At 49.0% G+C, this 13,565-nt stretch overlaps 1 protein-coding gene across 4 annotated transcripts in view; it reads left to right on the forward strand.

Annotated features, from left to right (window-relative positions):
• Nucleotides 1-9,600: 9,600 nt before the first annotated feature.
• plekhm2 (pleckstrin homology domain containing, family M (with RUN domain) member 2) overlaps nucleotides 9,601-13,565 on the forward strand; it is a 51,059-nt gene continuing 47,094 nt past the window's right edge. For 3 of the 4 annotated variants that reach the window (XM_078558100.1, XM_078558101.1, XM_078558102.1), the window contains exon 1: nucleotides 9,602-9,779. In XM_078558100.1, the coding sequence (XP_078414226.1) occupies nucleotides 9,720-9,779 (60 nt within the window). In that variant the 5' untranslated portion in view covers nucleotides 9,602-9,719. Of the gene's footprint in view, nucleotides 9,780-13,565 lie in introns of all 4 variants that reach the window. The other variant, XM_078558103.1, reaches the window with a different exon arrangement.

The following is a 13,565-nucleotide window of genomic DNA, read 5'->3' on the forward strand; positions in this document are numbered from 1 at the left end:
GCCCCAAAATTTGTCCGCTGAGGTCAGTGACTATCCTGGAATAACTGGAGTGTTCCATGGGACACTGTTACCGAACCAATTCGCTCCATTTAGGGCCATCAATATAATAGTAAACCTGCCAAACAGCAGTTAGCTAAATATAATTCTTTGACAGAGCTCCTCTCATAGTTCAATGTGAGGCAGTAAAAGGGACTCCGTCAGTGCAATGGGACAAGGGAGCGATAATGTTTCTTAACTGTGGCCGTTAACACTGGAAACTGAGGGTCCGCCAAACTCAGCCTTTTGCAATATCATTTTCTACACGAGGCAGGTGGAAACAAAACCCTCGGGACCGGTCAACGGAAATTCATTCATTGGAATCAGTGTTTCAGGAAGGCCAGCTTCCCATTTATCAGTAATATCTGCAAAGACTGATCTATTCAAAGCCCTCATGTGTGCTATGTAAATAGTTTGAACAGTACGAGTTTGAATGCATGCACAAATTTGTGTTGCATACAAGTTTGAGTTTCTGTATGCTTTATGAATGTGCATGTAGATCTATGTGTGTGTGAGCACATTGATCTGTGAATGTGAATAGCCTGGCTTTTCCAATCCCATTGAAGTTTTTTTTTATTGTAAAAATATACTTTATTCATAAAAAATCTTCAATCACATTCAAAACCATTTCAAAAACAACATTACAAGGGTACAATCCAGGTTAAACTTTTACAAAATGTATCACCAGGTGCATCAGTACAAACAATATTACAATCATTTACAGCCTTTCATTTTGATCTGTACAGCCCGAGGGGCTCTAAACAGTTCCCAGTCTCTCGGTGCGCTGTGGTAGAAAGGTCTTAGACAGCGACCCTTCCCCATTGCGCCTTTGCGGCAGCTGCCCCAAGCTTTAGTGCGTCCCTCAGCACGTAGTCCTGGACTTTGGATTGTGCCAGTCCGCAACAATCGGTCGGGGACAACTCTTTGTGCTGGAAGACCAACAAGTTTCGGGCAGACCAAAGCGCGTCTTTCACCGAGTTGATGATCCTCCAGCTGCAGTCGATGTTTGTCTCGGTGTGTGTCCCTGGGAACAGCCCGTAGAGCACAGAGTCCTGTGTCACAGAACTGCTCGGGATGAACCTCGACAGCAACCACTGCATCTCTCTCCAGACTTTCTTTGCAAAGGCACAATCCACAAGGAGGTGAACAACGGTCTCTTCCCCACCACAGCCACCTCGAGGGCATCGTGCAGAGGGGGTGAGACTCCTGGCGTGTAGGAAGGATCTGACGGGGAGGGCCTTTCTCACCACCAGCCAAGCTACGTCTTGGTGCTTGTTGGAAAGTTCTGGCGATGAGGCATTCTGCCAAATGACTTTGACAGTCTGCTCGGGGAACCATCCCACAGGGTCCACCCTCTCCTTATCCCTCAGGGCCTCTAGGACGTTACGTGCTGACCACTGCCTGATGGACTTGTGGTCAAAGGTGTTTTTCTGCATAAATTTTTCCACCAGGGACAGGTGGTACGGCACGGTCCAACTACTTGGAGCGTTCCGCGGCAGCGTGGCCAGACCCATCCTTCGCAACACCGGGGACAGGTAGAACCTCAGCACGTAGTGACACTTGGTGTTTGCGTACTGAGGGTCTACGCACCGCTTGATGCAGCCACACACAAAGGTGGCCATCAGTATGAGGGCGATGTTGGGCACGTTTTTTCCCCCTTTATCTAGAGGCTTGTACATCGCGTCCCTGCAGACACGATCCATTTTCGACCTCCAGATAAAGCGGAAGATGGCTCGAGTGATCGCCATCGCGCAGGAGTGTGGAATGGGCCAGACCTGCGCCACGTACAGCAACAGCGAGAGTACCTCACACCTGATGACCAGGTTCTTACCCGCAATGGAGAGGGAGCGTCGCTCCCACATGCCCAGTTTCCTTTTCACCATAGCCACTCGCTCCTTCCAGTTTCTAACGCATGCCCCGGTCCCTCCGAACCATATCCCCAGCACCTTCAGGCCGTCAGCCCTGACAGTGAAGGGGACAAAGGATCGGTCAGCCCAGTTCCCAAAGAACGTGGCCTCGCTCTTCCCACGATTTACCTTGGCTCCCGAGGCCAGTTCGAACTGGTCGCAGACGTGCATCAGTCTGCGCACCGACAGCGGATCCGAGCAGAAGACGGCGACGTCGTCCATGTACAGGGAGGCTTTTACCTGAGTGCCTCCACTGCCTGGGATCGTCACTCCTCTTATGCCCGGATCCTTCCTGATGGACTCGGCAAAGGGTTCTATGCAGCACACAAAAAGGACAGGCGAGAGAGGGCAGCCCTGCCTGACTCCAGATTTAATCGGAAAGCTATCTGTTTCCCACCCATTGATTGAGACTGCGCTACTGATGTTAGTGTAGAGCAGTTGGATCCAATTTCGAATTCCCTCCCCAAAGCCCATTTTGGAGAGCACATCCCCCATGTAGGTGTGCGATATTCTGTCAAAGGCCTTCTCCTGATCCAAGCTGATGAGGCAGGTATCCACACCCCTGTCCTGTACATAGGCAATCGTATCCCTGAGCAGCGCCAGGCTGTCAGAGATCTTCCTGCCTGGCACAGAGCAGGTCTGGTCAGGGTGAATCACCAATTCCAGAGCGGATTTGACCCGGTTGGCGATGACCTTGGACAGAATCTTATAGTCCATATTCAACAGTGAAATGGGTCGCCAATTTCTAATTTCCTCCCTTTCCCCCTTGTGCTTGTAGATGAGGGTGATGATGCCTTTCCTCATGGATTCTGACATGCTGCCGGCCAGGAGCATACTCTCGTACACTTCTAGCAGGTCTGGGCCGATCAAGTCCCACAGAGCCGAATACAACTCCGCCGGCAGGCCGTCGCTTCCGGGGGTTTTACTCTTCTCGAAGGACTCGAGGGCCTTAGTCAGTTCGTCAGGAGTTAGCGGTTTGTCTAGGCTCTCCCGCGTACTGTGGTCTAGGACCTCCGTGATAGAGGACAGGAAGGACTGGGAGGCCGTGCTGTCCGTGGGCTTCACGTCATACAGTCCGGCATAAAAGGATTTGCTGATCCTCAGAATGTCGGACCGTGATGACTTTACTGAGCCGTCTTCTTCCTTCAGGCTGCTGATCACAGAGCGCTCTCTGTGTACCTTTTGGAAGAAGAAACGTGAGCACGTCTCATCCTGCTCCACGGAGCGGACTCTGGAACGGAAGATGATCTTGGAGGCCTCCGAGGCAAAGTGCGAGGCTTGCTGGCCCTTCACCTCTTGGAGCTCCTCCTTGACATCGACCCCCATCGACTGCAGCCGGAGCAGATTCTGCATCTTTCCCTGGAGTCGGGACATTTCCCTCTGTTCCTTTCTAGCTTTCTGGGTGCCTTTGAGGATGAAAAACCTCTTGATGCTTCCCTTGATCACTTCCCACCAGTGTGTCAGGGACTCAAAGAGGGGTTTCACGGTTCTCCAACCTTCGTAATCCCTCTTGAGCTCCTCAATGTTCTCTGGGGTCAGCAGTTGCACATTTAGCTTCCATGCCCCCCTGCCCACCCTCAGGTCTTCCTCCAAGTGGCAGTCCGCCAGTAGGAGGCAGTGGTCAGAGAAGAACACCGGCTTGACGTCGGTGGATCTGACTGTGAATGCACGGGACACAAACAGGAAGTCTATCCTGGAACGAATGGACCCGTCTGGCCGCGACCAGGTGTATCTACGCTGCGCTCCGTCTGCAGGGTTGCTGAAGACGTCGTGCAGCTTGGCATCCTTAACTGTTTCCATCAGGGATCTGGACGTAGCGTCCAATCTGCTTCCGGCCCTGCCGGATCGTCCAGCCGCATCGATGATGCAGTTGAAGTCCCCGCCCAGAATGACCGGCCTGGAGGTCGCCAGCAGCAGTGGGAGCTGCTGAAAAACCTCCAGCCGCTCAGCCCCTTGTGCCGGGCCGTACACGTTAATTAACCGGAGTGGAGCGTTCTTGTACATTACGTCTGCTACCAGGAGTCGCCCGCCCACCACCTCCTTGACCTCGGAGACGGTGAAGTTGCCTCCCCGCAGCAGAATACCCAGGCCGGAGGAACGAGAGTCGTTTCCGCCCGACCAGATCGATGGCCCGTGGGACCACCATCGTGACCATTGCCTGTAGGAGCTGAGGTGCGGTATCGCACACTCCTGCAGAAACAACAGGTCAGCTTTGACCTTGGCTAGGTAGTCCAAGGTCGCAACACATCGCGTAGTAGATTTAATGCTACGCACATTTATGGATACAATCTTTAAACCCATATTAAAGCATTTATTCTCCTACCAAACCCACTGTCTCTGAGAGTCCCAGACCTTTAGTCTGCTCCTTCATACCCGTAGTGAGCTCAAATTCCTTCACTTTGGATGGGCTGAGGTAGATCTCCTTGGCCGTGTTCTGCTCCAGTGGCATCTGGAGGTTCACGTAGTGAGCGGATTTTGAGATGACCTTTGCTGGAGAAGCTTCTCCAAAACTCACCCCCTCTGGGGGGTTGCTGTTCCCGGCTTCCTGGAGCTGGGGTGCGATGATTGCCTCACTGCTCCCAGATTCCAGGGGCTGTGGTGCACTGGCCTCCTCAGGTTGCAGGCAAAGTTGGGGTGCGTTGGTCTCCTTGTTGTCTCCAATTTTCTGGAGCTCGGGTGTCTCGTCCTCCAACGCCCTGGAGCTTTGCCGCCTCTTCTGTCGGTGCCGCTCTGGCACTTCATCATCCGAAGAGCTGCTGCCCTTGTCATCCGTGTCGGATGGGAGACGCCTCTTGCCGCTTCTCTGGGAAACGCCTTTGCTTCTTCTTCGCTCCCTCTTACTTTTCTTGTTCTTCACCGTCCGCCACTCCCCCTGCTGCTTTTCCACTGCTGCCTCCTCCTCCATTGATTCGCTGTCCTGAGGACTGGAAGGTTCAGGGGGTAGTGCTGTTGATTGGCTCTCTGTTGCCTCAATCTCTTTCTCCACCTTGTCTCTCTCTGTGTCCTCCTTTGTCCCGTTGAGCTCCCTGGGGGCCTTGGTGGTTGGAGTGACACGGAACATTTCTTCTGCTTCCCCGTGGTCGGCTTTGGCTGCCTGTGCGTAAGTACGGCAGCGTTTGGGGCAGGTCCTGTAGAGGTGACTTGCCTCGCCACACAGGTTGCAGCACTTGGCCTGTTTGCAGTCTTTTGTCTGGTGCCCTTCCTGTTTGCAGATCTTGCAGAGGGAGGCGCTGCAGTTGGCCGCCACATGACCAGCCTTGCCGCATGAGCGACAATGCTTGGGTTGCCCAGCGTAGACCAGGTAGCCACGGTTTCCCCCGATAGCGAAACTGGAAGGAGGGTGGAAAATGGCTCCCTTACCATCGGTCTTTAGCGTGACCTTAAACAGGCGTTTGCCTGTCCAGATCCCCAAGTCGTCTCGAATCTCGGTGCCGCTCCCCACCTTATCGAAGTACCTGGTGAGGAAGGTGACCACGTCGGCGACAGGGACGAAGGGGTTGTACACATGCACCATCACCTCACGTTCCCGTTGCAACGGCAGAGAAAAGTGCGGCTCCGCCGTCAGGATCTTCATCTCCGGCAGGTCTCTCTTCTCCTCGAACACCCTCAGGAGCCGGACGCAGTCTGCCACTTGCTTGAACGTCACGTCGAAATAACCACCTTTGCGGGAGTCGTGCAGGGTGAAGATCTCCGTAGCTTGGAAGCCGCACGCCTTCAACAGGATCCTCCTGGTGAAGAAGCCCCGATCCATAGGTGATCCTCCTTCGTCGCTGTGGTTCACCGTGACTCGGACGGTGATAGGTAACCCACGGTATGGATTCGGATTGCGATTGGTTATCGCCCTTCCATCCCGACCTTGCCTTGGCAGGACCATGGTGTCGCCCCTGCAACACTTGATCTTAGCCAAAAGGCCGAGAAGCGATGCAATCCCATTGAAGTTCAGACTCAAGCAAACAAGTTATGCTAGCAGATCAGTAGCTGGACCTCAACTCGAGTACTTTGTCCAGTTTTGGGCACCACATTTTAGGAAGGGTGTCAGGGCCTCGGAGAGGAGATTTATTGAATGATGCCAAGGATAAGGGGCTTCAGTCATCCCGAATGATTCTACCATTAATTGAAGTGACTGATGCAAAAGAAGCAAAGGTAACACGAGGGAAAACATATTTATGCAGCAAGTGGTTAGCATCTGGAATGAACTGCCCTGGAGTGTGATGGAGCCTGATTCCATCATGGTTTTCAAAAGGAAACTGGATAATTACCTGAAGAGAAAAAAATTAGCAGGGCTGCCAGGAAAGGGCGGGGAAATGGGACGAACTGAGTTGCTCTTGCAGAAAGACGCGTAGCCGCAAAGCACCAAATAGCCTCCTTCTGCGCTGTAACTATTCCATGATTCTATATGCAAAGCTGGCCAGAAATGCATTGTGACAATTGCATTGAATTTTCTGAAGTTAGGTTATTTACACAATAACAACTTGTGTTTCCGTGGCCAGCCTAGAAGACACAAACATATTACTGGCCCATTACTGGGCCTTCTGCAAACAATGTTAAGGTGTCAGCCTTGACTCTCATCACTAGATTAAAAGGTTGTGGGTTCAAACCCCACTCTGGAAGCTTGCACATGTAACCCATGCTGACACTCCAGTGCAGCACTGAAGGAGCTCTGTACTGTCAGATGTGTTGTCTTTTGGATAAGATGTCAAACTGAGGCATCATTTACCCTCTCAGGCGGATGTAAAAGATCCCATGGCACAAGTTTTAAAAAGATCATGGAGTCCTGGGCAAAATTAATCCTGCAACCAGAATCACTAGAGATTAAATATGTTCTGGTGAAAGGTCATTGACTCGAAACGTTAACTCTGTTTCTCTCCACAGATGCTGCCTGACCTGCTCAGTATGTCCAGCTTTTTTTGTTTTTATTTTGTATTTCCAGCATCTGCAGTATTTAGCTTTTATGTCACTGTAGATTACTGGTCATTATCATTGCTGTTTGTAGGACTTCACTATGTACAAATTTGCTGCCTCTTTTCCTGCATTATAACAGTAACTACTTCTAAAGTATTTATTAGGCTGTAAAGTGCTTTGGGACATTCTGAGGTTGTGAAAAGGGCTATATAAATGCAAGTTCCTTCTTACTAACTCCTTTCTTCCCTTGGTGGCCAAAGCACATTTCCACAGCCCACCTGCACCTCCCACTCCCACCCTGCTTTGGCCACTTTGTTCATCTTGCTCCCATCCCTCCCCCCTTGACTGAGAATCATTTTGTAACTCCTAGCCCCATCCCCAACATTTTCATTTCTGAAAGCCACTTCCCCTCCCCCCCAACCCCCCCACCCCACCCCAAGCCCCACGTCACTAAACATCAACTCAGCACTGCTTCCCTCATTGATCAGCTTCTTGGCCTTCCACTCGCCCTCACTGCAGACCACTTCGCTCTTGTTTTCCCACATCCCAGGTACTTACTCCCCAGTTAGGATACCAAACCACATAAACGTACAGGAAATGACACTCTGGGCCTTCCAACCCCACCCACCAAGCAGCATTTCAGTCCCTCTCACACGATGAGCAGTATTTCAGATTTTGGAGAGTGCCAACTTCCTCACTCCACTGAGCTGCAACCTGGGCCCCATTATATGACAGGATCCTTACTCTGACATCTTTTCTACTAAATAGGTTTCACCTTCACCAGCTCTTAAGTGATTAGCACTTCCACTCCCCTGCATTTCCTCTGTACCCCTCCCTTCATGACCCCCCTCCAAGTCCAGAACTTGAGGTGTATAATGGAAAACCAGTCACTTGAGCATCTTATAGAAAACACTTAGAGAAGAGTTTAGTTGCTAGCTTGTTACAAACTGTGGGTCCTTCCCTGACTTCAGTAGTCCAGTGATATTTTCTCACTGCTGTTCTGCTGGAATTCAGCCTTCAAGACCAACACAAGTGAAGTGAAGCGATGGCCAATTACAAGCGTGGGAGTCAAGGTTTCTTCAATGATTCATAGCTGACTGCAGGACCAAGTTTCACATCATGAAGCACAGGGTGAAGCTCAGGTTGGGCAGGCCTTGGGGGCATTTTGACAGAAGTGGTGTGCCGCTCATCCTGTCGCTTTCATTTCGAAGGACTTGTTACCGGGGGCTCCTGCCCCTTTTGGAGCTGACTGACAAAGATGTAAGCTGAACAATAAAAAATAACTTTATCATCCTCCTGATGGCTCGGTAACTTTATCCAGTGAGTATACGGAGAAGGTGCCAGATTTGTTCCCCTGTATCAGTTGATATACTGATACGGTGGCGAGGTTATTTGAATGACTGCAATGGTGTGGTCAACTTTGCCCTTTTACGACCCCCAGGCTCGGGTGGCCCAGCGGGTAGTACCTGGAAAGGTGCCATGTTCAGGGTTATGAGATGGGCATGGTGGATCCGGTGGATTCTGCAGTGATGAAGGCGGAGGAGCTACAACCTCAGAGGACAATGGCTGGCTGGTGCCAGGCAGAGGTTCCTCTGGGAAGAGGATTTGTGTTCACGTGAGGAAGGCAACGGGAAATCACCTTATGCTTCACTTTATGGTCAGTACAAACAATTCTTATCAAGCCAGCAGTGGGGTTGGTAGCACCACTTGTGTCAACATCTGATGTCCATGCAGGTGGACCCAAACCGTTATCATGCTAATCAGAACAACTAGGTCACCCACTGTTGCGATGATCAGAAAGTTTGGAAGAAAGTTTGGTCACCTATGCCACTCGACATGGCACTTAGACAACGTGAAACGTTGATATTAAATGGGGCAGCTGCAGGGCTGCTACAGTTGGCCTCAGGGCCAATTAGAGTGAATTTAAAAATCAGCAAGGGTTCCTGCTGCGGATCAGTATCGGGTGATCTGAGGTGTCAGCTGTGGCTCAGTTCATAACACCCTCGCCTTTGAATCAGAGGGTTGTGGGTTCATGTCCCACTCCCGGAAACCAAGAACTGTGATTGTACTCGAAAAGAGTTGCAATCTGTGACTGTTGATAACTCGAAAGAGTATCGGGTGATCTCTATGGGAAAGTGTTGGGATGGATGGTCAGTAGAATGGGGCTCAGCTGGGATGTCCTCACAGTTCAATGTCCTGTTGAAGCTCACACATGGAGAACGGCCACTTGGAGGAGGCACTGAACCAGCAACCAGTCCTACAGCACAGAACGGAGGCCAATCGATCCATCGTGCCTGTGCTGGCTCTTTGAAAGTGCTACTCCAATTCATCCCACTCCCCTGCTCTTTCCGCATAAAAACAGGAGATGTTGGAAACACAGCGTCAATTCTTATTAATACTCGCTCGATGGGATCTGATGTTTAACTAGCTCGATGATACCACCTGGTGTTCAAAAAATATTACGCGCTGTCCTCGTCTTAGGGTTGATTTCACCCGCGGATTCATATTCATGTTGCGGCCAGAGCTGCAGCCTCGGAACTCCACTCAGTGAGGTGGGAGGGCATGGAAATAAACCCCGCCCCTTGAGGGCGGGTGGCAGATGAAATCTCGCCCCTTGAGGGCGGGCGGGCGGCAGATGAAACCGCGCCCCTTGAGGCCAGACTCACGCGTCGATGACGGGGCTAGTAAGCCCCGCCCATTCGCCTGTCATCAGATGACGCATGCGTTGTTGTCCTTTTCGGTCGCGCGTTCACGTACGCTGTACTGTCCCCGGGGTCGCGCGCGTGGTCTGGCCCGTGCGGGAAGAGAGAGTGAGGCTGAGGCGGTGGCGGCCAGGGGTCTGTCACTGGTGGTGAGGATGCGGAGGCCGCGAGCATGGAGCCCCTGAAAGTCAAGGACCGGATCCTGGAGAACATTTCGCTGTCGGTGAAGCAGGTGAGAGGTCTGAGCCTGCAGCACCTTTCCCAGCCCCGGGTCTGTCAGAGCCGGGCGGATCCATTTGTTTAGTTAACCTGCGCTGATTGTTGTTGTCCCCGGCCCTTTTGGTACCCAACAGCCCTGCCTGGCAGGGCGTTGTACAGAGCTGGGCACCGACTGGCTTCCATTTTTATTCTGCAGGATTCCAGAGTTTTCAGGCTCCTGTTCCACGAGTCTGCCGATTTTCTTACACAAACTGGTAACCAGTGTCCGGTGAATAGCTGGGAGAGAATCAGCACCACCTTCCACTTGGTGGGGAAGAGGGCCCATGGTGTGTGTCTTGATGGGCTGAATGGCCTTTACTTGTTCCTGACTTGGTTCTGTGGTTGCAGTAGCCATAAAAATGCTGCCTTTCTCCTGATGCATTGTCACAGGTTGGCAAACACCCCAGGCACAATTCGAAAAATAATCCCTTCAAACTCTGTAAAGATTAATTTGTATACAGCCCCCACCGCTTACACTGCCCATGTTTATCATGGGCACCAGCCTTTATTTGGGCAAATGGTGCTAACCGTTTCCATTGAAGTAAAATATAATGGTGCTACTTATATGACACATGAAGTGTAATAGAACGGTGGACCCAGGGCAGTTTATCACAGTGATGGCTTTGAAGTGTGTGGCCAGAATGAGATATGGCTGGTGGAACCTTTGTCATGGTAATGTTGGCATCAGTCATCACAATGATACTGTTAACTTGTGCACCGACAAAGTTCAAAGCCTTGTACACACATTAATTAATGGTACAATATTGGTTTTCACAATACTATTTCATTTGCCCTTTTTAAAAGCTTTTGAATTGATTAGCACAAAGTACTATAACAATGCATGGAGTGCTACTCCGATAAGCAGTCTCATGCTTAACCAACTGCCATTTAGAGCAGGCAGATTGTGTCAACACCAACCTACTGGCTCAAAGCAGTGGGGATTGTATTCTGTGCAAATCATTGTAAACTTTCTGTGTAGCTCCTTTACTTATTGTACACCATGTTGACAACTTTTGCAGTGAAAGTTGAGGGCGCTGGACAGCAGGATGCTGTCAATCGTCTTGGTTTCACAGATGACTTGTCTAAATTTGGTAATTTTTTGTGAGGAATGTTAATGCTGGAGATTGGAACTTTCTATTTTTAGCACCCGTTATCAGCATCGAGCATGCTCAGGTCAGGTACAGAACAGGTTAGATACAGAGTAAAGATCGACCTACGCTGTTCCGTCAAGCATTTCCAGGCCTGTACAGTGTGGGCTAGATTGAGAATAAAGTTCTAGTTACGCTTTAACATCTAATACTCCCAAACCAGTTATTGCATGGGTTAGATCCAAAACTGCTTGATCAAGCACTTCCAAGTCAGGTACGATATGGATTAGATGATGAAGCTTCCTTTTACACTGTCCCTATACTTTTCCTTACTGTCAAACTCAGATGGTTTTGGGCTGATCCCAGAGATGAAAGGCCACCATGATGTTAAAAATTCTTAAATTAGGTTGGTTTTTCTGTTGCTGAGATGCTTGCCCTCCAGCAGAGATTTGCTTCTTACATTTTAAAAAATGCTCTACCATCTTTTTCTGAAAATAAAAACTATGATTTGATATTTGAATGCCACCAAGCATCCAAACCTCCATGCATACCAACCCAGATGGTCCCAGTCCATCTCCAATATTGGGGGTCGGGGGGGCGGGGTCCCACTGGTGATTTTGTTTATGTTCTGTAGTCATCCTTAAAATGACCCATTGCTGTCTAATATCCACCCTCTACCACTGCCGCAAATGTATTGCGTAGTGACCTGCACGAACCGGTAAGTTCCTAGGTTCATTTTCTGGTTTGTGCTGTGCTGAGCTGGTTAGTGCCCTTAATAAACAGCGAGGTTCAAGTTCTGAAGCTTGGTTAACATATTTTTCCAGCAATAATCCTGTGGAATGCCCCTTGTGAAATTACACAGAAATGCAGTGCCTAGACTGGAATCAGTCAGTCTCAGAAATGCTCAAATAGAGCAATCGACATAGCAGATGGAACAAAGAAGAATTTGGAACAGCTGCTGGAGGCTGAGTGCACATGTCCTCGAGTAAAATCGATCATGAGTTGGTTTAGTTTCTGCATCAGTGTTGTTTAGGAAAGCATTCTGTTTCTAAAGGAGGAATGCCACACTTTGAGATGGGGAGGTCTCTGAGCTTTAACAGTTTGGAGGGTCATCTGTCAATCTGCAAATGTGCATAACAGGTGAATGGAATCCAGAATACTGCATCAGTGAACAGCTTTCAAAATTAACAAATGGTAGTATAATTTGATCTAGTTTTGTATAGAGGAAACCTGTTGTTGTTGGGGTGACACTTGCCAATTTCCACACACCACCACCGCCCCCCACCCCCAGCTCCAGCCCCAGCCCAGGATATTGCTTTAATAAATACTTTAAACTTCTCCGGCTTTGCTAGGAACTAGCTGTGTGTAGCTGGGCCTGTGTATCTGCAGATCTGAGTGAACTCCATTACCACGTAATGTCTGTACGGATTGTAAACTAGAGTGGGAAGAATCTATATAATATTTGCTCTTATACAGTGAAGGCACTGGCTCCCCCGTGCAGCACTACAAGGGATCAGAACCAGTTTAAGAATTAACAAGTGTGAAGTTGGAGTAAAGGATATGTGTTCCACCTTGTGTACACAACTTTTAAGTGTAGTTTATTGGTAAATATGGATAAGTTTAGCAGTGCAGTGGAAGGAGGAATTTGGAATTCATTGAAGGTTGGCAAGATGAGCATAGGCTTCAACAACACTTGACAAAGAGGACTTATATAACTAGGTAACTAGTGACTGCACATTCAACAATTGCTTTATACAGTTTGAAAGGCATGTTCTTGAATATCTCTAACTGGGGATTAGTAACTAAAGGGGCAAATCACAAGAAACTGGCCATATGGCTCATAATCTGCTGATATTTTTTCCCCATCTGAGCCATCTAATCTAATCCCACTTTCTTGTTCACACTTCATCTCTTTCTGTATTCCTCTTTGCAAACATTTATCAGGCTTCTGTTTAAAGGCGTTTATGGATTCTACTGCAACGGTTTCTAAGAATTTCATGTTCTAACCATGCTTTGTGTAACAAACTTATTTTAACAACCTCATCAATCCTTTTTGTGATCATCTTAAAATAGTGTGCATTGAAGACCCCTATTGAGTCATCACTTAAAGCCTGAGCTTCAGTGTAGAAAAAGACCTGAACTTCTTGAGTGTCTCTTCATAACTACAGCCCGTTTTCCATTGTAACCTTCAATTGAATCTGTTGTGTATTTTCCATTCCTTTTAATAGGGTACCAAAATTATACAATACTTCCAATTGTAGTCTAAGGCCTCGTATAAGTTCAACCTTACATCCTTTTGCCTTGATCCAAAACTAATGATCCTGTTAGGTTTTTATTGCCTTAACTGCTTGCACTGTCTTCCTTTTAATGGTCTGTATACCTGCACTCCAAGGTCTCCCTTCTCATCTATTCCATTTAAAGTCTTGTTATTTAAAATGTATTTTATTTTGCTTTTTTTTTCATAGCTAAGGTGATTATTTTTTCTCTACATTGAACTGTATCTGCCAATCTTGCAAAGGTAAACTCCCCTTTGAGGAGCCTATGGCACCATCATTGCTGTGTGCTCGCCATCAACATCTTGGAAGTCATCATCGGCTAGTAGCTAAGCTGGACCAAATCAACGTTGGTTACAAGAACAGGGTAGAGGCTGGGGACTCTGTGCAAGTGGCTCC

The sequence above is a fragment of the Cetorhinus maximus genome, chromosome 15 (assembly GCF_964194155.1).
Source record: "Cetorhinus maximus chromosome 15, sCetMax3.hap1.1, whole genome shotgun sequence".
NCBI classification, from domain to species: domain Eukaryota; kingdom Metazoa; phylum Chordata; class Chondrichthyes; order Lamniformes; family Cetorhinidae; genus Cetorhinus; species Cetorhinus maximus.